This window comes from Hyperoodon ampullatus (genome assembly GCF_949752795.1).
Source record: "Hyperoodon ampullatus genome assembly, chromosome: 8".
Taxonomy (NCBI): Eukaryota; Metazoa; Chordata; class Mammalia; order Artiodactyla; family Ziphiidae; genus Hyperoodon; species Hyperoodon ampullatus.
In genome coordinates, this window is record NC_136921.1 from 1,195,522 (window position 1) to 1,218,540 (window position 23,019).

The 23,019-nt window shown below is 56.2% G+C and overlaps 1 protein-coding gene across 18 annotated transcripts in view; it reads left to right on the forward strand.

Annotated features, from left to right (window-relative positions):
• Positions 1 to 9,041, forward strand: part of KIF1A (kinesin family member 1A) — a gene marked incomplete at both ends in the record, with an annotated part of 69,261 nt that extends 60,220 nt beyond the window's left edge. For 17 of the 18 annotated variants that reach the window (XM_079709726.1, XM_079709741.1, XM_079709742.1 and 14 more), the window contains 11 exons: positions 840 to 954; positions 1,910 to 2,043; positions 3,052 to 3,113; positions 3,435 to 3,580; positions 4,134 to 4,328; positions 4,821 to 4,898; positions 5,761 to 5,885; positions 6,762 to 6,914; positions 7,373 to 7,565; positions 8,506 to 8,624; positions 8,999 to 9,041. In XM_079709726.1, the coding sequence (XP_079565852.1) occupies positions 840 to 954; positions 1,910 to 2,043; positions 3,052 to 3,113; positions 3,435 to 3,580; positions 4,134 to 4,328; positions 4,821 to 4,898; positions 5,761 to 5,885; positions 6,762 to 6,914; positions 7,373 to 7,565; positions 8,506 to 8,624; positions 8,999 to 9,041 (1,363 nt within the window). The remainder of the gene's footprint in view (positions 1 to 839; positions 955 to 1,909; positions 2,044 to 3,051; positions 3,114 to 3,434; positions 3,581 to 4,133; positions 4,329 to 4,820; positions 4,899 to 5,760; positions 5,886 to 6,761; positions 6,915 to 7,372; positions 7,566 to 8,505; positions 8,625 to 8,998) is intronic. The other variant, XM_079709735.1, reaches the window with a different exon arrangement.
• Positions 9,042 to 23,019: the final 13,978 nt, after the last annotated feature.

The following is a 23,019-nucleotide window of genomic DNA, read 5'->3' on the forward strand; positions in this document are numbered from 1 at the left end:
AGCTCTGCCATCAGATGGTCGAAAACGGAAACTGTCGTATAACAGGAAACCCTGCCCTGGAGTGGAGGCCACTAAATTGTCTGGGCCCTGGGACTGTCCTGAGCTGCCCTCAGAGGGGTTTCCTGGCCACTGGCTCACGCTCTGGTCATTACTTTCCGGGTTAGAGACTGGGGACAGGAAGAAACCACCACTGCCTGCTCTGTGCTATGTGGGGCCCCGCCTTTCCACGGGGCCTGGCTGAGGTGGGCGGAGGCCATGCCGTCTGGGAGAGGGGCCACCCCGGTTTTCACCCCCAGCATCCTCCCCCAAGGGCGAGGCGGTTGGTGAGGAGATGGCCATGGGGAGTGTTGGCAAAGCCAGGCGGGCTCCCTTCGAGTCCAGGGAGAGGCCAGGGCGCCTCCTTACTCAGGCCGAGACTGGGTGGAGCCGGGCACCCCTTCCCACGGTCTCCCCCCACCACCGTCACCGCTGCCCCCTCCCCCCCACCCTCCCTCCCCTTTGTCACAGCCCCCTCCCCTTTCCTCTCCTCCCCTCTCCATCCTCTCACTCCTGCCTCAGCTCCAGGGGACCCCTCTCCCCCTCCCCCAGGGTGGAGCTGAGAGGGCTCTGCACTCACCCTGGGGGTCGCCTGAGCCCCCCACCTGGCACGGTCCTGAGTAAGGAGGGCTCCATCCTCCCTGGACACCAACACCTGGGCCTCTGACCTGTGGCCCCAGCGGCTCTCCCTGCGGGTGGCCCACACGTCTGTCTGTCTGTCTGTGTCTGTTCGTCTGCATGTCCCCACCCCCACCAAGAGCAAGCCACATCTGACCTTCTGCCTTGTCTCTGCTTCCGCCCAGGACCTTCTACCAGTTTGAGGCTGCGTGGGACAGCTCCATGCACAACTCCCTCCTGCTGAACCGGGTCACCCCTTACCGAGAGAAGATCTACATGACCCTCTCTGCTTACGTTGAGGCAAGAAACCTGCCCCCAGGGCACTCCTCCAAAATCACCCGTCCCCCAAGCCTGAGCTGCTCGCCAAGGGGCAGTGAGGGTGCTTGTTAGCCCTGGACAAACCCAGTCAAGCCTATTCTCTTCTCAGAAAGCTTCTTGAGTCCTTGAATTAAATCTATGTACTTTTAATGGCTATGCTCGCAATTAACTAACGCTGCTACCTTTAGTGTATGGGTTTGTCCTTGGGGTTGCAAGATGGCTGCAGCACCACCAGACACTGCATCTATCTTCCAGGCAGCCCAAAAGCAGAAGCCTCCCCTTCCCCATCCCCAGGGTCTCAGGCCGTGACCTCCCTTCGAAGCACAGGAGGAGGCTGGGGGCCGTGGGCGTTTCTTGCTGTACACAGTAGTGAGGAATGGGGGCGGGGGTTTGGGGTTGGCAGCCAGCGGGATGGTAGAGATGAAGGCATCCACCCCCCTAGAGCCTAACTACTCCAGCTGTAATATGGGGACCTACCTGTGTGACTGCCCCATGGGATGAGGTTTGCTCAGGCTGAGAAAACACTTGCAGGGCTTTTCCCAGACAAGACCCTAGCTTTGTCAGCAGTTATCCTGGAGCTTCGGGAAAACCAAAGAACCGGCTGTTTAAGACAGCACCTCGCTCGCTGTGCAGTAATTTCCTGTGGCGTTTGAGAGTTAAACTGTGGGTGCACAGATAGGGTCCGGTCAGATCCTCACAAACGTTTTGGGGAGTGTGTCACCCCGATTTAATGGTGAGGCAGCTGAGGCCCGTGTCCGGGACACTTGGGGCCCCTGCATGGACACCGGCCCCCGGCAGTGGGTGCCTGGCTCTCTCTCCCGCCTGGCTGTGGGTCGGTGCCGAGGCTCTCGTGCCCCGAGGGGGAGATGGCTAGGTGCGGCGGGAGCCGAGCCCCCTGGGGTGTCCTTGGGTCCGAGCCCCTCCCTGCCCTCCGCAGATGGAGAACTGCACGCAGCCGGCCGTCATCACCAAGGACTTCTGCATGGTCTTCTACTCCCGCGATGCCAAGCTGCCGGCCTCGCGCTCCATCCGTAACCTGTTCGGCAGCGGGAGCCTGCGGGCCTCCGAGAGGTGAGCCTGCGGTGGCACCCTGGGCGCAGCCGGTACCGGGCTGGGCTCTGCGCGGAGCAGTATGTCACGTGGTGCACTCCGGGCCGGCTGGCCCATAAGACGGGGTCCCGTCGGGCCTCCGGCTCTGGGGTCCATCTCACTCGGACCGTCAGTGGACGTCGCTGGGCGCTTGTGGGGAGACCGATGTCATGTTGCGGGGTGTGAGAGAGCCAGGCTCTCCCTGCAGGGCACAGTGAGAAGGCCTGAGGTGTCCACTCTGGGGCCTCCCTGGGAGGTGCCGGTGACCTTCCTCCCCACGGATCTGTGCTATTGGGACTGCTCCCCCCACTCGGTGGGAGAAACTGGGTACACACGGGGCGGGGCGGGAAGGGGGACTCTGGACAGCACTTCCTGAGGACTTGTGCTGAGCCAGTGCCTCTCGGAGGCTGCAGGCACGTGGGGGAGGGAGTCGGACACCAGGACCAGCGTCCCTTCTTGCGCTCTGACCACCGCCTGCATTCTTGGGGGTAGGGCAGGAATGGCTGAGAATGTCAAGGCAGTAAGAGGGGCCCCTGCGCCAGCCACAGGGACAACCAAGGGTGCCAGGTCGCCACTGGCCGCCTTCAGTGAGGCTCCCCACGCGCTGTCTCGTGGGCCCCCGTGTCCCTGCTGTTCTGGCACAGCCAGGAGGAAGGGAGGGTGGGGGTCCTGGGCTGGCCACGGTCCTGTCGTCCAGGAGGTCACCCTGTGAGCGTGAGCTCCTCTCCATGAGTGGGTTAGTGGGGTGCCCTTGGCAGAATCAGTGGTCCCAAGAGAAAGGGGGCCCAGCGGGAGTCTGGGTTGGGGACCATGTACAGGGACTGCATCACGGGGAACCGAGCACCTCAGCCACCCTGTGCAAGGCCGCTTGGCGTGGGCGGCTGCAGGACTCATGCCCAGTGTGCGTTTGATGGTGGCGAGAGTCGGTGCCTGGCCAACGTGGGGCCAGGTGGCGACGTTCCTCCTCCCACCCCCCACCACTCCTGGCAGCAATCGCGTGACGGGCGTGTACGAGCTCAGCCTGTGCCACATGGCCGACACGGGCAGCCCAGGTAAGCGTCTGCCCTGGGCTCTCTGATCGGGGGTGGGGTGGGGCACCGTTGGAGGTCAGGGAGCCCCGTCCCCTGGGATCACCTGGGTGACTTCAGCCACGCTGCCATTTGGGGGGCCCCTCACCTGGAGACTCGGATGCTCACCTTGTGCCCCCCGGAGTTGCTGCGGGGCTGGAGGACAGTGAGGGGAGAGAGGAAGGGAGAGGAGGGGCAGCCGGGACCCCGCGGGACACCTGGCTCTGGGGGCCTGGGGTGGGGGTCCCGCCTGCCTCGGTGGGTAAGCCTGCAGCTAGGGATGCGTCTGACGGGCGTCCGCTCCAGGGATGCAGCGGCGGCGCCGGCGGGTGCTGGACACGTCCGTGGCCTACGTCCGGGGTGAGGAGAACCTGGCGGGCTGGAGGCCGCGGAGCGACAGCCTCATCCTGGACCACCAGTGGGAGCTGGAGAAGCTGAGCCTCCTGCAGGAGGTGAGAGGGCCGAGCCCACCAGGTTCCCACCCCACCCAGGATGGAGCACGTGGCACTCGAGCTGCCCGTCACAGCACTTAGGGCCGCATGACAGCCACCGGCTTAGGACGGGAGGTTCATTCTTGACCCAAGGGCAGACCGTCGGGCACATAGATGAGACAAGAAAGAAACTGGGAGGGAAGCTAGTGGGCGGGGCGAGGCCCTTCTGTCGCTCAGGCCAGGACGGCCAGTGTCCAGCAGCGGCGCTGACTGCTGGCCCGAGGCGCGGGTGGGAAGCAGGCATCAGGGGCCACGTCCACCCTCTGGGCCCTTCCCAAGGCCGCGGCTGCAGCGCGCACGGCCCCCCCGGAAAGCGGCTGCAGGAACACAGTGTCCGTCCCGTCGGCTCACGGCGGGCACACGGGCAGGTCTGTTGGCGCCACGTCACACGCCACAGCTCGGCAGGGTGGCCGGCTCTCCCGGGCCTGAGCAGGCCTGGGGCTCAGAGCAGCCGCCCGCCCTCCCCGCCCTGGCGGGAGCAGAGGCAGAGCCGCACTCGTGCTCCTCTGTACAGGTGGAGAAGACCAGGCACTACCTGCTGCTGCGGGAGAAGCTGGAGACGGCCCAGCGGCCTGGTCCCGAGGCCCTGTCCCCCATCTCCAGCGAGGACTCCGAGACCCACAGCTCGTCCACCTCCCCGCTCGCGGCTGCGGGCCGGCCGTCGTCCCTGGAGGCTCCCAACGAGAGGCAGCGGGAGCTGGCGGTCAAGGTGGGCAGCAGGCGGGCAGCGGCCATGCTCCTGGCCCTTTCCTGGTGCCAGTGACTTGTCACGGCCACCAGGACCTGAGAGAATGAGTCCATAGGGTCACCTTGACCCCGCCCCCACCCCACCCTACCCACATTGGAATCCGGGGACCTCTTATAGCCTACTCTCCCAGGCAATGACCTGCTCTCTCTTGCATACCTATGCTGATGGGGAGCTCGCCACCTACACCAGAGCTGGCCCTTTCTGCTGCTGGGTGGGCCACGGGGAAGGCCTCCCGCACTTCAGGGGATGCTGGCCCCACCCCCACCCCCGCCCAGGCCCCAGACCTGCCCCAGGGGGCTTCCTCAGACGGCCGCATCACCTGGGAGGTGAAGGTGCTTCCCAACTTGACCTGGGGTGCCTGGCCCCTCGGCCAGTCTCCCGTGTCCTGGGCCTGTGTCCGTGGCAGAGCCGGGTCCCGGGAGGCCCCTGACCAGGCATTTGCTCTCCCGGCAGTGCTTACGGCTCCTCACCCACTCCTTCAACAGAGAGTACACCCACAGCCACGTCTGCGTCAGCGCCAGCGAGAGCAAGGTGGGCGTGGAGGGGCCGCCCACGGGGGGCTGCTGTGGCCGAGAGAAGGAGATAAGGGTTTTCTTAGGAACATTCCTCTCCCAACCTAAAGAGATGCCTCAGAGCTAAGGGGCTGGCTTCCCGGGGCCTGAGGCTGGGGTCTGTGGAGGGCAGAGAGCGAGGGGCCTGCCGGGTCCAGGGGTGTCCACTCGGTGTCCTCCCTGGCTCCCTGTCTCCCCGGTCCCTGGCCCTATCCAGCCTGGCCCTCACCCAGCTGCCTCTGTCCTGGGCTGGCCAAGCCCCCTCTCCTCGGCTTCCTTCCCTCACCTGGGGGTCCACCCTGGTCTTGCAGCCTTATACCCATGCCCAAGGCTGGGGCGGCTCTTGTGCTGCCCTCCATGGAGCCGCTGGAGGCTGGCCCTGCCCCGCGTCAGGCTCCAGGCTTCCCTTCCGGTGCTCTGGCCCATCACCATTCCCCCTCAGCCTGGTAGACAGCCCTGCCCGGCCTTTGTGCTCCGTAGTGACCTCTCCCTCTGCCCAAATCTCCTCTTGCCGTGGCTGCCAGGCTGCACGGCCTGAAGTCGGGGCTCAGAGGCTACTCCTTCCCCGACCCCCACCCAGTGGTCTTCACTCTGTCTTTGGGGCTCTACAGCCTCGAGGACCTCCTTGGGCAAAAGGCAGAGCCTGAAGCCCTGGGCGGGGTGGGCCGGGGGACGGTGGGGGCTGCGAGAGGGTGGGGAGGCTGGGAAGAGAGCCCAGCCCGCAGCTGGAGTGGGGTTGCCCTAAACACAAGGTAAAAAGTAGGCAACGGTGCCGTGGCAGGGATGTCCCTACCCACAGAGGGCCCTGAGTCTGTCCCCGAAGAGCCGTCTCTCCTCCGCAGCTCTCTGAGATGTCTGTCACCCTGCTGCGGGACCCGTCCATGTCCCCTCTGGGGACGGCCACGCTCACCCCCTCCTCCACCTGCCCGTCCCTGGTCGAGGGCCGGTACGGAGCTGCTGACCTGAGGTGAGTGAGCTCCAGGCTCCCGGCAAAGCTTCCACCTCCACAAGCTGCCTGACGACAACGGCTGTGACCGGGCGCAGAGCAAGAAGGCAGGGCTCGAGGGGCTGGGTGTCTGGGGACAGCCACACACTAGGGCAGGGCGGGGGGAGGGGGTCTGCCCTGCCCGGCTGACGCGGCCCTGTCCAAGGTCATTTTCTGCTAAAGCGTACATTTAGAATACAGTCGTGAACAAAACCAGGAATGGGTCACAACACTCAACAAAAAGCCCTGTTCAGTGACAGCACTCACAAAACACTCAGTGGAAAAGTGGTGACAAAGTGGAACCTAGAGGACACCTGAGCCCCCTGACACCAGCCGAGCAGTGTTGGGAGCAGGGTACACGTTGCTGACAGCGCTCGTGTCTGACCCGTCAGGTCTTAGAATACCTCAGGCTTTCCACATTTTCTTCTTGAAAGAAAAAGGCATCAAGCCCTCTGGGCGCCATCCTGATTCAGGCCTCCTTGGCCACCGGGTCCGCTGCTTGGGCCTGGTGGCTGCAGTGGATTAGCAGCTCCCTGCACGCACACGGTCCCTGAGCAAGTCGGGCCAGCTTCAGTTAACTTTGGAGACGAGATGCGGAAGCCACTTTCACAGGGGGTGGAGGTGGGGAGCCAGAACATGCCACGGGAGAAGGCGCCGCGCCGGGGTGGACCCTGCCCGCCACACAGTGCGGCACAGTGCGGCACAGCGGCGGGCCGGCCGGAGGTCTGAGGCGACGTGGGGGGCAGGCCCAGGCAGGCGCCCCCAGCGGCTCTAAGGGGGTAACGCTGGCTGTTGGGGAAGCCGGGCCGGAGAGGCACCTCCTGGCAGGAGTGCAGCGGCTTCACTCTGCTTTCCCAGGACCCCACAGCCCTGCTCCCGGCCGGCCAGCCCAGAGCCTGAGCCCCTGCCGGAGGCGGATTCCAAGAAGCCCCCTTCCCCTGCCCGGGCAACGGAGGCCGACAAGGAGCCCCGGCGCCTGCTGGTCCCCGACATCCAGGAGATCCGGGTCAGGTGGGTGAGGGCCCTTCTAAAGCACCGGCCAGCCCGTTCTGCTCCTGCAAGGACAGGTGGGCTGCCCCTGGCCTGGAACGGAGACGGCTCTGTGCCGGGGGGTCGGACAGGGCCCCTGACCTAGGACGGGGCAGCCCTGTGCCAGGGGATTGGGCAGGGCCCCCGACCTTGGACAGGGGACAGCTCTGTGCCGGGGGGTCGGGCAGGGCCCCCTGACCTAGGACAGTGGACAGCTCTGTGCCGGGGGGGTCGGGCAGGGCCGCCTGACCTAGGACAGTGGACAGCTCTGTGCCGGGGGTGTCGGGCAGGGCCCCCTGACCTAGGACAGGGGTGGAGAATGAGCAGACATAAAGGGCAGGAGGGTGGACCAGAGCCAGAGCCAGGGCCAGTGCCGGGCGGGGGCTGGGCACCTGGTGGGCAGCTGCAGAAAGATGGTTTTGGTGTGTCCCCATCCCCAGCCCGATCGTCTCCAAGAAGGGGTACCTGCACTTCCTGGAGCCGCACACGGCCGGCTGGGCCAAGCGCTTTGTGGTGGTGCGGCGGCCCTACGCCTACATGTACAACAGCGACAAGGATGCCGTGGAGAGGTTTGTGCTCAACCTGTCCACAGCCCAAGTTGAGTACAGCGAGGACCAGCAGGCGATGCTCAAGGTGCGACGGGGCCACGGGCTGGCCGGTATCAGGCGGGCTGGGCTGGGGGAGGGTGGGAGCCGGGCCCAGTCCTCCTCTGCGGGCCCCACGTCCGCTCACCGCCCGACTGAAGCCGGGCCCGTCTGTCACGGGCAGGGACGTTGGGGTCAGCCTCACTGTCTGTCTGCCTCTCGTGTCCTGGGCTCACTCTGCCCACCGTGGGGCTCGTAGTCCTGGTGACAGCAGCGGTGACGGGTGGGGCAGGCGCTAATCCTCTCCCATTTGATGGCTACCGACACAGTCCCCTCCTCCTGGGGACGCCCACAGTGGGTGTAATGAAGCCCTGTAGGGCCAGCAGGGCCGTGGGCCCAGGAGTCCAGCCCCCCGTGCCTGGCTTTGCCCCTGCTCCTCTCTGAGCAAGCAGTGGCCCTGGACGTGAGTAGCCCTGCCTCCTGGCTGGTGGCCACGGGGCCCACTGGGCACTGATTCCCTGTGGTGGGGGAGGGGGAGATGTGAGCTCAGCCTGCCACCCACACCCGCCACGTCGAGGGCTCGGGCCTGAGAGAAGATGCCAGGATTAACGGGCCCCAGAGGATACATCTGGGCCAGCAGCTGAGCCAAGGTCCCCGGGGGAGGGACCTTGGCCTGTGAGGGGTTGACTCATCCCACGGGGACACAGAGCAGTGACATGGTAGCCTCGATCGTGGCCACGGGGATGACGAGAAGATACCGGTGTCCTGACTACAGAGGCTTCCGGATGGGAGCCACTGCCTGCAGGGTCAGGACGGGCTGTGCAGCAGCGCTGCCCCTTCCTAGGGGTCGTCTTTTCTGCTTCTTCATCCTTGACGCTCCCCTGGGGGGGAGGGGCCTTTCCCCCAAAACCTGGGCCCCGGTGGAGTGGCGACCGCCCCTAGCTGACCGCGGGAGGCCTGGCGCCCCTCACGGCAGCCCCCCTCCACAGACCCCCAACACGTTCGCCGTGTGCACGGAGCACCGGGGCATCCTGCTGCAGGCCAACAGCGACAAGGACATGCACGACTGGCTGTACGCGTTCAACCCCCTCCTGGCAGGGACCATACGGTACGTCCTGCCTGCAGAGGGCGGGGGGGACGGTCGTGAGGACGTGAATTCTCGTTTTCGGGCCGTTGCTCCTCACCGAGTGTGTAAATCCCCAAGACTTTCAGCACCGACACTCAACCAGGGCGGGCCTCCGTGTCGGGGACATACTGCACCAGGCTTGGGGACAGCCAGGCCCCTGGTGGACGGAGCCCCGCCCCTAGTCAGTGACTCAGAAAGGAAGCTGGGGTGGGGGGGCGGGACAGGGAGGAGGGCTGCTCCCCCCGAGTCACAGGGACAGGAGACAGAGGTTACGGCTCTCGGGCGACCGGGGAACCAGAGACGCTAATGCCAGCAGCCTGGCGCCCTGACCGCCACTTCTCTCCCGTCCCCGGCAGGTCCAAGCTCTCCAGGAGGAGGTCTGCCCAGATGAGGGTCTGAGCCGAGCCCTCCTGGACAGCCAGCAGGCCCGGCCCCGCTCTCCCACCCTTGTCACCATCTGTTGTGTCATCCGCCGCCCAGCCCTGCTCCCAGCAGACAGCCAACGCGCCCCCTCCTCCTGGGGATGCCCGCGCTGGGCCCGAAAAGCCCACCTCTGGCCAGGGACCTGCCACACGACCTGTCGTGCTCCCAGCAGAGGCCGCGTTTGTTGTCCTTTCTTCATTCAGAACGCGCCCTGGGTGGGAAGAGCTGGGAGACGCCAGGAAGGCCAGAGGACAGGAGCCACGGGGGCATCGCTGCCGTTCTAATATTTTTTTAAGCATAAACGGACTATAACTAATATACATCAGTTAGTGACACTGAAACAGTCCACTCGGAAGTTAACTGTAAGACTGTGTTTTATTTATAAGTGTGCATCTCTAATGCCCTCACGTAGACCCGCAGGGCTCAGGTGGACCCACCCGCTTGCTCCCAAACGCACCTCCCAAGCTTCTTAGGGACACACAAGGCGGGGCAGCCGCCTGGGAAGACCACAGTGAGGTGGCGTCTGTACAGGCCGGGCACCTCCTGGTTGGCACCACGGGGGCACCTGCCCGGCCTGAGCTGAGGCCTCTGCCCAGAGGCATGTGGGGCAGGCCCTGGTCCCAGGGCGTGTGTGTGCATGCGTGTGTGTGCGTGTGCGTGTGTGTGTCTGGGGGGGTCTGATGCCTGAAGTCTGAGCAGCGCAGAAGGTGGGTATACTCCTCCTTGCAGGAGGGAGGACCCACGTCTCACCTGGACAGCAGCCACCTGAGGTGCAACTGTCCAGGTGACGCCGGCAGCCCGTCCCTGGCAGTATGTGGGAGGTGAAGCAGCAGGCACCTGGCTGGCGGCCGTCCTGGTGGGAACCAAATGGGAGAGTGGTCAGGGTCCCACCGGGTGTGTCGTGTGTCCAGGCCAGCTGCATGCGGGGAGCTGTGTTTAGAGGTGGTTCAGGCAGCGAGGGGCTTCTGGTGCAGCATTTCCAGCCACTGTGAGACCCGGGGTGAGCTCCAGGTCGCTCCAGGGAAGAAATCATGACTTCCCCTCTTTGCCCCAAGAGAGGAGTTTCTGTGAGTCCCCGTGAGAAAACTCCATGGGGTCAGGTGAGGGCAGCCCGTGCTGGGGTCATCCGTCATCAAGGGAGCGTCCTCCTGTATCCGAGGGTGTCACCCTTGTCTTGTTCTGCCCTCTCGTGACAATATCCATCTCGTCCCTTTTGCAGACCCCATGCCTGAGGGTTGCCCGGGACCGGGCAGGAGCCAGCCCTGGGCTGAGAGTCTGGCCGTGTGTCATGCCCAGGCCATAAACCCTTCAGAGAAACCACGGGCCTGGGGTCTTCAGTGACCTGTTCCTACACTCAGAGGCACATTCACCCTCTTTTTAGCTCGAGGGAAAATAGCAACCGCAGCACAAGACCCGTCCCTACCACGTCCCCCAAGAGGGGGTGACGGAGGGTTCACATTCCGGACTAAAGTCAAACACTATCCGGAAACCAGCAGGCCTGTGCTCCCCCCACAGGGCTTCCCTGGAGGCAGAGGCCAAGACGCAGAGAGCAGAGGGGACAGCACGCTCTGGAGCAAGCACTGATGCTGGCCATCATGATGGCCTTGAGGGCAGGGAGGAGAGACAGGTGGGGTGAGTTGTTCTAAGATGGGTCAGTTCCGAGAGCCCCTCCTTCCTACGGGGAGATTGGAGGTGCAGGGCCAGACCACGGCCACTCAGGTCAGCCAGCCTGAGGCCGTGGCCTCCGGAGAGTCCAAGGCCCTTTCACCCCGGGCACAGGTGTCTGGGGCCAGCCAACCTGCAGAGCACCCGCTGAGGGGGGCAGGGGGCCCCCGCGAGGGTTTCTGGGAATCGCCCCAAATCCAGGGGCCTCCACGGCCATGGAGGCCTCCAGGGCTGCTTCGTCTGGGCCTTGCGCCGTCTTGGCAGTGACTCGGAACCAGGTGTGGCCCACCTGGTGGCCCCTACCCGTCACTACTTTCTCCTTTCAGGCCGGCTCCCACGCGAGGGCCTGGGTCCGAGAATTCCATCTGTGAGTCAGGAAAGCTGCTCTCTCGTGCCCGGTGCCATGTAAGCCAGAGACAAGTGGTTTGGGACTCAGTTGCCACATCTGACATGGGAGGCTGGTCTGGAGGCCCGTGAGGGTCCTCAGGTTGTGGGGTGCAGACAGGAAAGTCAGGTCTGGCTGTGGCTGCTGTGTCCTGCGAGTGGGGAAGGAGAGAAAGATCCAGAAAGCCATCTCTCTTGGACGGTTTTTGTTTCAGTGCTTGCTGCCGCTCAGGCTGCAGCCGCATTGTGCTTGAGGTCATGCTCGCCTGGAGAGGGCTCTCTGTCCCCCAGGGAGGGGTGGGCCCCTTCTGCTGTGGCCCTAGGGAGGGAGATGCTGGGCTCCCGGCTGAGCGGCCCCGGCTCCAAAGCGATCCGGCTGGTGCCCAGGGCCAGCTATTGACACGCTCGTAAGTTTCAAGGCCTCTCTGTGTTCTGAGTAATCATTGTCTTGCTCACCAACAGTGCGCACACGCGCACACACACACACGCACACACCCACACACACACCAGGGCAGCTGCAGTGACGTGGTCTCCCGGCAATCCTCATGCCCCCTCGACACCTCTGGGGCGGATGTCGCAAGGCACTCGGGGAGGGTCCCCAAATGTCGCCGATGCTGTAGGCACGGGCAGGGTGGCCACACTGGTCCTCCGTCAGCTCTCCTCAGCGCGGGGACCCCGCAGGCACCCTCCTGTATCCCTGGGGCTGGGCCATGTGTTCCCCCGGGAGAGACAACAGGCTGTGGCTTCTTCCCGGGTCCATGCGTCCTGCGGCCAGCTGTCCCCTGAGTTCCCCTGTGGCTTGTACATATGTGGTTGTGTGGCACACCCCAGCCCCTGCACTGTAACTGCCATCCTGATGTAATGACTCTAGTTCCCTGATGTCCGAAACCCAAGTGTTAGGCTCTAGGCTCCTGTACCGTGTGTGTGCACTTAAGGCTCTGTCCAATTAAGAAATAAACATGGCTCTTTATGCAACACCAGACCCACGGGTCTCTGCTTGACTTTATTTGTGCGTTAGGTCTGTTTGCTGGGGCCTTAAATAGCCACAGGGCCAGGTGTCCAGCCCTGTCTGGAGACAGCACGCATCTCCCAGGGGCGAGGTGGGGAGGGGAGAGAGCCTCGAGGGGTGGGAGGTACAAGGCGGTGTTTGTCGTGGTCGCGTCCACCTGCTTCCCTCAGCACCTGGCTGCACCTGTCTGAACAGCTCCAGGTGCCCTTGGGTATGCCACCCCTGTACTGCCAGCCTCATGCCCAGTCACCCCCAAGTCATTTTATGTGGTCAGCGTTACCTCATACCAAAACCAGACAAAGACATTCCATGAAAATAAAACTACAGACCAATATCCTTCATCAACAGAGAAATATCCTCAATAACATTTTACTAAATTGAATCTAATAGTACGTAAAAAGGTTAATACCTCATGACCAAGTTGGGTTTATCCTGGGAATGTAAGTTTGGCTCAAGAACTAATCAATGTAATTCACTATATTAAACTAATAAAAGAAAAATCATGTTATCCTCTCTATAGATGCAGAAAAAGCATTTGATGAAAATCCAAAATCCATTGCTAATCAAAACTTTAAATAGAAGATAACTTAGTTAACCTGATAAAGTGTGTCTACAATAAATCTATAGCTAACACCGTACTTAATAGCAAAAATATTAATACTTAACCCTTAAGATTGGGAACGAGACATGGATGCCCTCTATCATCACCCCTGTTCAACATGGTAATAGAGATCCTAACCAGTGCAGTAAGGCCAAATGAAGAAGGAAAAGGCACACAGATCAGAATGGAAGAATGGCATAATAGGTAGAAAATTTAAAAAGACTCCCTGGCGGTCCAGTGGTTAAGACTCTGTGCTTCCATTGCAGGGGGCACGGTTCGACCCCTGGTTGGAGAACTGACATCCCACATGCCGCACAGCCAAAAAAAAAAAAACTTTTTTTTTAAAGAATATACCAAAAATCTGCTAGAATTAATACATGAGTTAAGCAAAGCTGCAGAATACAAGGTCAATATACAAACACTAATTTTATTTTATTTATTTTTTTATTTTATTTTATTTATTTATTTATTTATTTATTTTTGTGGTATGCGGGCCTCTCACTGCTGTGGCCTCTCCCATTGCGGAGCACAGGCTCCGGACGCGCAGGCTCAGCGGCCATGGCTCACGGGCCCAGCCGCTCCGCGGCATGTGGGATCCTCCCAGACCAGGGCACGAACCCGTGTCCCCTGCATCGGCAGGCGGACTCTCAACCACTGCGCCACCAGGGAAGCCCTTATTTTTTTATTGAAGTATAATTGATTTACAATGTTTCAGGTGTACACCAAAGTGATTCAGTTATATATATATGTACACACACACGTATATATATTCTTTTTCAGATTCTTTTCCATTATACATTATTATAAGGTATTGAATTACAAACAGTAATTTTATTTCTATTTACTAGCGATAAACAGTTGAAAATTTGAGTTAAAAAAAGTACCATTTAAAATAGCAAAAATGCGAACTATGTATGTATAAGTCTAAGAAAACATGAAAAATCAGTATGCTGAAAGCTACAAAACATTGATGAGAGAAATCAAAGACCTAAGTGAAATGAAGAGTTAACCATATTCATAATTAGAAGATTCAATATTTGTTAAGTGGTTATCTCTCCCCAAATTGATCTATAAATTCAACATGATCTCAATCAAAATTCCTGTAGATATCAACCACCTGATTCTAAAAGTTATGTGAAAAGTAAAGGAACTAGAAGAGGTAAAACAACTTTGACACAGAAGAATAAATTCAAAAGAGTCACACTAACCAATTTTGACTTACCGTAAAGCTACAGTAATCAGGAGAGTGTGGTGTTGGTAAAGGGACAGACACATAGATCCAGGCAACAAAAGAGAGAACCCAGAAATAGACACACACACATATGGCCAACTGATTTTTTTTTTTTTACAAAGGTGCAAAAGCAATCAATGGAGAAAGGATAGACTTTTCCACAAATAATGTTGGAACAATTGGACATTGATATGTTTTTTAAAATGAACATCAACCTAAACCTCATCCCTTATACAAAAAAGTAACTCAAAATGTTATGTAAAATCTAAATCTATAAAATTTTTGGAAGAAAACATACAAGGAAATCTCCAGGAGACAAAGCTAGGCAAAGTGTTGTTGGACATGACACCAAAAGCTCTATCCATGAAAGAAAAGAAATGCAAGATTGAACTTCATTACAATGAAAAAACTTCTGCTCTGTGAAAGAAAATGAAAAGACAAGCTATAGATAATGAGAAGATATTCACAAATCATACATCTGGCACAGGACTTGTCTCCAGAATACAGTAAGAATTCTCAAACCTCAATGATAAGAAATAACCCAATTTAAAAATGCTAAATGATGCCACTATGCACATATTAAAAAGGCTAAAATTAAAAACAAAAAACAAAACCTGACAATATCAAGGGTTGGTGAGGAAACAAAGCAACTGGAATTCTCCTCTATTGCTTGGAAAATGCAAAAGGTACAACCACTCTGGACATGAGTTTGGGAATTTCTTAGAAAGCTAAACATACACTTTCATATGACTCAGCAGTCCTATTGCTGGGTATCTACCCTAGAGAAATGAAAAACTATGCCCTAGAAAACTGATATTCATATGTTTAAAGCAACTCTACTCATCGTTGCCCCACATGGGGCAATGTAAAATAAAAATGAAAAGAAAAAGTCAGTGGCTTCCCTATATAACAGCAACAAACAGCTAGAATTTGAAATTTTAAAAACACCATTTACAGTAGCACCCAAAAAAGGAGAGAAATAAGTTAAAAAAAAAAAAAAAAAAAAAAAACAGAAGGTAGGTAAAAAATCAAACAAAATATGTTCAGAATCTGTCTGTAGAAAACAAAATTCTGATGAAAAGAATCAAAGATGTAAGTAGATAGACATTCTGTGTTCACTGGTTGCAGGACTGACTACTGTAAAGATGTGAGTTTTTCTGGCTGCACCTACAGACTCAATGTACCCCAATCACAGTGCCAGGACACCAGATATTGACAAACTGATTCCAAAGTTTGTATGTCAAGGCCAAAGACCCAGAAGGGCCAACACAGTACTGAAGAAGACCAAAGTTGTAGGACTCACACTACCCGGCTTCAAGACTTACTATCAGCTTTCAAAGATCAGGATGGTGTGGTGTTGGTGAAAGAGCAGATAAATAGATCAAGGGCGCAGGACAGAGAGCCCAGGAATAGACCCACCCAAGAAGAGTCAACTGATTTGGACAAGGGAGTGAAGGCAGTTCAAGGGCACGAGGACAGTCTTCACGACAAACGGTGCTGGGGCAATGGGATGCCCACAGGCAAAAAAAAATATTTTAAAGAATCTAGGGCCTCCCTGGTGGCGCAGTGGTTGGGAGTCTGCCTGCCGATGCAGGGGATACGGGTTCGTGCCCCGGTCTGGGAGGATCCCATATGCCGCGGAGCGGCTGGGCCCGTGAGCCATGGCTGCTGAGCCTGCGCATCCGGAGCCTGTGCTCCGCAGCGGGAGAGGCCACAACGGTGAGAGGCCCGCGTACCACAAAAAAAAAAAAAAAAAAAAAAAAAAGAATCTGGTCACAGATCTTACACTTCTCACAAACTTAAGAAGTTGAACCAAAATGGATCTTAGACCTAAATGTAAAATGCGAAACTGTAGAACTTCTAGAATTATGTATCCAAAGACAGGATTGAGAAAATGGACCAGGACCTGGGAGGAAATATTTGTAAAACAATTATAGGACAAAGGACTTGTATCCAGAATATAGGAAGAATGATTATAACTCAGTGATAAAAAAGATGCACAGCTCAGTAAAAACAGAACCAAAGGTATTTGAATGACCAACAAGTAGGCTCCCGACAATGTGTGTAAAATCACCTGTCATCAGGGAAATGCAACTTCCCACCACCGAGAGAACTAAACACCAGGGAGAACAGGAAATGTGGGAAAGTCTTCACAGCACCGACTTTTATAGATACCATGCATCTCATACATTGCTCCTGGGAGTGTAAAAACTATAACCACCCTGCAGAAAGCAGTGATGGTACCTTACAGAATTAAGCATTCACCTGCCCTGTGGTCTAGAAAAATTCTTTAGGTATTTACTCAAAAAAAAAATTTTGTCTACAAGGACTTATACGAAGTATTAGTGAAAAAAAAAGGAAGAAAACCTAAATGTTTGTTCATCATCAGGAAAAATGGATTAACAAGTTGTGGTTCATCCATGAAACAGAATTCCATCCGGCAATAAAAAGGAGCAAAACTCTGACACTGGAAACAAAATCAGTCTACCTCCCTGCTGGCCCCCAGGTGGAGATGCAGGAGTCTGGTTACATTTGATTGTCCCCAAGCCTGTGATGAAGTAAAGCAGGAAGCCAGATGCCTCTGATTAGGGGCAGGGTTGACTGGGAAGGGACGCGAGACTTTCTGGGAAAACGTTCCTATCTGGGTAAATGTGTGGGTTACCTGGGTTTGTGCATTTGTCACACAGGTGGAAGTTCACTATTAAGACTGGTGGGCTTCGCACCATTTAAGTTTTATCAATAAACAAAAAACTGGGCTTCCCTGGTGGCGCAGTGGTTAAGAATCCGCCTGCCGATGCAGGGGACATGGGCTCGAGCCCTGGTCCGGGAAGATCCCACATGCCGCGGAGCAACTAAGACCGTGCGCCACAACTACTGAGCCCGCGTGCCACAACTACTGAGCCCGCGTGCCACAACTGCTGAGCCCGCATGCCACAACTACTGAAGCCCATGCGCCTAGGGCCCGTGCTCCACAACAAGAGAAGCCACTGCAATGAGAAGCCTGCGCACCTCAGTGAAGAATAGCCCCCACTCGCCGCAACTAGAGAAAGCCCACGTGCAGCAACGAAGACCCAACGCAGACAAAAATAAATAATAAATAAATAAATTTTTTAAAGAAATAAAAACTCAATTAACATTGATTATTCAGTGTGAATAACCATCAAACTCCAGTCAGGAGGTCTGCGCGGTCATGTGGTTCTCTGTGCTCTGACCTGAGCAGATGTTGGACACCTGGAGAAAAGGCCCCACCTGGTGGGAGCGGGGTGACCATTAGGGAAGGAAGAAGACCAGCAGCTCCCGAGGCGGGGAGGACGTCTCTCCATGCACTCACGCACCGTGTGGGCCCTGAGGGGAACCCGGTGTCGAACAAAATAACCGGTAATCTGTAATAGGAGGAGGAAAGTATTACTGAAGCCAGACTGAAGACTCCAGATGACTGGGAAACTGCTCTGGAGAAGCAGAGTTTTCAGCAGTTTTATAACTTGTCAGAACAAAGAACATCAATCAAGTCAGGGTTACATTCCTTCAAGGTTTTAAAAAAACAGACCTGCAGGTACACAGCGAGTCAGCGTGGACTTGGTGCCTGGGAGGCAGTCTTATCCTCAAATGAGGACCAGCATCGGCATCCCAGGAAGGGAGGCATTTCATCATTATTTTTAACATGGACATTCTTTACTTCTGGTCAATGTGCCTTTTCTTTAATAATTAAAGCAGAGGTATCCATACAATGTATGTCTGATAAGCCACAAACAGGCTGTTCTAGTCAGCATCAAATTCAAGTTAACGCATGTGTTAAGCCAGAATGACTTCCCCAGACCTCAATATGTGAACATTTCTTTTACCACTGGCTTCTGTGCACCCAGCCGTCAGGTCTCAGGGTCTTCCAGATTGTTCCCAGCTCCTCTGAGAGGGCAGGGGCCTCGTACAAGGGAAGGACAGACACACACACACACACCCCACACCCCAGGCTGGAGTCTGGGGGCTTGTCTGCCTTCCAGGGCGAAGTCGGAGGCCAGGGGACAATGGGTGGATTTCTGGCAAGGCTGGCACTGGGGGACCTTCCTGCTGGGGCAAACCTCACCCCTCTCCCCGGAGGGCGGTGTGTGGGGGTGGGCAGTCGCCTTCCCCACCTGTGGGAAAGTCCTAAACCTCAAAATTGTCTACCGGGGCAACCGAAGAAATCAGCTCCTAGCCCTCCAGGCTGCAAGTCCCCACTCCCTGAGTCTGAGCTCCAGGAGGGACAGACGCTGGGTGGGAAAAAGAAAACAAGAGGGCCTGTAAGGGGGTGGAGACACGGCCCTCCGAGCAGCAAGACTGGTTCTGGTGGCAAGACTGGAAGCCTTGGCTGGTTTCAGGCCCCAGCATTGAAAGTGCTGTGACCTGCTCGGGGATGCGGATCCCCAAGCTGGGGCATCGCCAGGAGCAGGGCGTCCGGTGGGGAAACCAGTGATGCTGCAGGTGACAGGCTCCTGTTTGGGGCGTAGCCAGCCGACGAAGGTGGCCAGGCCCTGCCCTCACCCTCCATGCTCAGCACCCTCCGCAGCGCTCGGCCCAGCTGAACTCCTTGGAAGGCAATTCATACTGGTTTTGATGGCCTTTTTCTCTCTAATCTTTGGAATCGCTCGCTGGGGAGGAGGGAGGGAGGTCTTGCTGTCTACTGAGGGGCAGGTGGAGGACAGCAGCACAGGGATGGGGCGTGAGGGAGAGAACAGCAGCTGCTGCGGGGCCTGGGAGTCCTCCAGGTGGGCACGAGGTGGGGCGCTGTAGCGGTGTCACCTGTGCCCCTTTTCCGGGGGGGTCCCCTGGCGGTGTTTGGGTGCCAGGCCTTTGCCCTGCAGACACCCCGGCTCCTGGGCTCAAAGCCACCTCCCCCGCTCTGCCCACCCTTCTGCAGGGGTGGGCGAGGAGGCTTGGGGAGAGGGGACCCGTCTCCCACGGGCAACCCCGCCCTGCTGATGCCTCTGCCCCGCTGTGCCTCGGCCCCTGCACGGGCTGGCGGGTGACAGAGCCTCGTCCCTGAGACCTGGACCTGGGTCTTCAGCAGAAGGTGCCTCCAACCCCCAGCTCATTCCTCCTGCCCTGGGAGCGTCCTGCCCAGGACTCCCTACCGCCCCGGCCCGGTCCCCTCTTCCCGCTCCAGGAAAGGCCTGGGGAGGGGGCTCAGCCTACTCCCCAGCCCCAGCCCCTCCTCCTGCACGCCCTGGGCTCCCTGAGGGCATCCATGACCACGACCTTGGGCCTTGTGTCCTTGCAGCCCGGCCGGCGTCCAGCACCGAGTCACCAGCCAACTCCCGGTCCCTCCACCTTGAGGCCCAGTGACGTGTCTCCAGGTAGGGGGTGCATTGTGGGCGTGACTGGGGTGCGGGGAGGGGTTCACAGGGGGTCCCCACTTGCCCTGGAACAAGTTCATCACATGCTGGGAGCTGGAGGCAGCCCCTGAACTTCCCAGCCTCCTGTTTTGCTCAGGACTGACTCACTGCTCTCTTAGAAATGCACGTTACGTGCCCACCCTCCAGGGAGACAAATTAAGTATAAGGTGAGGTGGGCCCATTTCTTCAGGTTCAGCTTCCAAGGCATCCAGAGCAGCCATGTCATCAAAACCAGGTCATCAAAACAAACCCAGGTCAAAACCAGGTCATCAAAACAAACCCAGGTCATCAAAAACAAGGAAAGTCTAAGAAACTGTCACAGCCAAGGAGAGCCCAGGAGTTAGGACAGTTAGATGTAACGTGACATCCTGGATGGGATGCTGGGACATGAAAAGTTCATTAGGTAAAACTACACTATAGGAATGAACTATGGACAGTAGTCAATAACAACAATCGATATTTGTTCGTTGATTGTACCAAATGCACCACACAAATGTAAGATGCTAATAATGGGGACGTGAGTACAGGGCACATGGGAACTATTTGTATGATCTTCTCAACTTGTCTACAAATCTAAAACTATTCTAAAAGTAAATTCTACAGAAGAAAAACAAAAGCAGAAGGAACGAACAGTAAATAAAAAATAAAATGGCAGAACAAAGCCCTATCATGTCAATATCCACATGAAATGTAAATGGATCAAATATGCCCATTGAAAGAGTCTGGCAGAATGGACATAAAAACACTAATCCATGTCACCTTTCACAAGCTGACTGAAACCATCATCAGACAAGGAGGCTGAAAGTAAAAGGATGGAGAAAGATATGCCACGCAAACATGAACTAAAGTCAAGTCAGAGTGGCTATGTTCATATCAGATATAGACTGTGGAGCAAAGAGAACTACCAGGGGCAGAGAGAGACATTACATATTGATAAGAGGGGTTAAATGCACTAAGAAGACAAGGCAATCGTTAATGTATGTGCACCAAACCGCATAGTCGCACTAGAATCCTTCCCCGTTTCTACAAGTCTTCCTAGACTTGTATAGTTGGGCAAGCTCCTCCCTCACCCCCTTTCCCTGGACCCCCCAGAAAAACAGAGGAGGCTCTCTGGGAGGAGCTGCCTGTGGCCCCTTGTGTTGAGGCTGAGCACGCACCGGTCCTTTGCGCCACATCTCCCCACCGCTTAGACAGCCAGTGTTTCAATCGCCTGTTCCAATTCTCTGTCAGACCATTACTCTGAAGATGAAAGTGTCTTCTCTGGTCTGAAGAAATGGAACTTGACCATACAAACTGGTGCAAACCCTGCTGTTCCAGTTATTTGCTGGCACTCTGAGCGCTTGCATCTACCACTAGGCCCGCAAAGCCCAGGGCAGGGTGAGCATCTGCTCCTAGTGGGACCCGTTTGTGGCCACCTGGGGCCATGGGGCATCAATCTGACTTGTGGGAGCCACCGGGAATCTACCCCCGGCCGTCTGCAGTCTCAGTCTCTCTCGTTGATGGACACACAGCCTTTGCTGGAACTCTGTGCCTCAGCGGGTGCAGGAGGACCCTGTAGAGATTCAGCCCATCTCTGAATGGCTGCAGTGCCCACATGTCTACTCATTTCATGGGCCCCTGTGGCCACCTTAGGCAAAAGCACTGGGATAGCCATTTGCCAATTCTAATCACCTCTGATCCTAGAAGGGGGTTCTTCTGATGGGTACCGAAATGTCCTAGTTTAATGCACGCCTTAAATTTCCATAGTGATTTGCATGGGACCATCTCCTTAACAGATCAGTTTTCTGTTGACCATCTACCTGATCGTATGGCAAGGCCATTGGCCACCACCCATGAGTCAGTAAAAACTCAAACGCAGAGGCAAACAGCATGCAATTCAGCCCACTGACCTGATTCATTTTTACCTTCTTTGATCAGATGGTGACCATCCAAGCAGGATGCTGCCCATTCCCCTTGGAACTGCTGTCCGTAAACCAGGCAGCCCTCTGTTGGTCCGTTGAGAGCTGCTTATAGGGCACCGTCCATGCGGTAATGGCGTCTGGCGGCTCCTCAGGGGTTCCAAAGTCAGTGCAAGGGGGAAAGAGGCTCCCTGATCACAGATACTCCTCTGGGAGCATATGCACCTGTATAAATAAGTAAATAAAATTTCCATCTTATTCGGGAGTTCTTCCGGTCACTGACCTCCCCACTGGCGGTTTCTTTGGCATCACTTAGGACGTTTCAGAATTACTTTATGTCCCAGGGTAAGAGGAGTGATCTCAATCAAAGCCCAATAGCTGACCAATCATCTCAGACGGAAATGTTCCAGTGCAGCATCCCAGTGGTCCCCGCTGGGTGGCGCTCACTGACTTCTACCCTAAGGCCCAGTCTGTGCTCCACATGGGGCAATAGTTCTTTTGCCTTAGAGTTCAATTTGTCCTTTCTGTGCTCCAGCTTCTACCGGACATAAAGAAGATGGTAATCCCCTTCCGTCCATCAGGCGTCCTATACTATTTCATATTAATAACCTCTGTGGGCTGGACAATCTCATTGACCCCCATTTAGAACTCCCAATCAATGTTGGCTGAAGGGTGGGTTTACACGCCTCCCGTTTTACAGGATTAGGTAGCGGATGCTGTCCCCAGACACAGTACATATCCCCAGAATACGTTCTGCTACAGCAGATGCAAACACCTCCCCTGCAGTCTGTTCAAGCATTCCAATTTTCATCCAAAGTTTCACCTCAATCTCATCAACTCTCGCGTTCCTTTCTCCTCCTAAGATCTAACGTTCGCTTCTATTGGGACTTCACCCACAGGTTTTGGAAACACAGGGCATGGGCTCTAGGTCAAGGGGTCCCAGAAATGAGTCACCTCCGAGTTGCCCCCACCTTCCCACGAGCTTCTGAAGATCTAGAACCAAGAGAGGTGCTTTTCCCCACTAAAATCATTTTTATTTTCCCTTAGAAGGTGAGGGCTTCCAAGTTATTCCATTTGTGGGAAGTGTAATTACAGTATCTTGTTGTCACAAACAGGGTAATAAAATAATCCAGAACCACAGCAAGAATTTTGTTTTGTCTTCTAAAATAATTCTGATGTTTTTCTCTTTCAGTTTTAATGCTATCATCTAAGTGATCAAACAACATCTCAAATGGGGACCTGATAGAATTATAATTCTTAAGATAGAGTTTTATAAATGTACCTGCTATAAATGTGAATCTTAATAGTCCCCCGCTGCAGTGAGTAATAAAACAGATGCTGGTTGCTGGCAGAGACTTCCTGGTGATCTTTGGCTCTGGCCTTGATACAGGTGACCGTTTTATCAAAGGTATTGCCGCTAAATATCATGGGTGGCCATTTATCCTGACTCTCTAAAGGCTTCCCCATTTCCAGGCCTCAAAGCCAACACCCGAAACTCAAGCTTTGCCTGGGGTTCTCCAGGCCCACAACCTTCCCCGAGTCTGATGCAGAGCTGCCTCGGCATCTTGACAGGAAGATAGTGACCATTCATGGCAATATTACGTACAAATAGAGGGACCAAGGCCTGCAGTGCCTGGACCCACAGGGGCCTTGCAGCAAGTCCAGGGGATGAGATGGGAGGAGCACTGAAAACCGCTTCTCAGAGTTGCTCAGAGGGACAGTGCAGGCGGGACGTGCCCTTCCCTGTCTTCTGCTCAGGTGGTGGTTTGGGGGAGTCCTCGAGATCCCAAGTCTGAA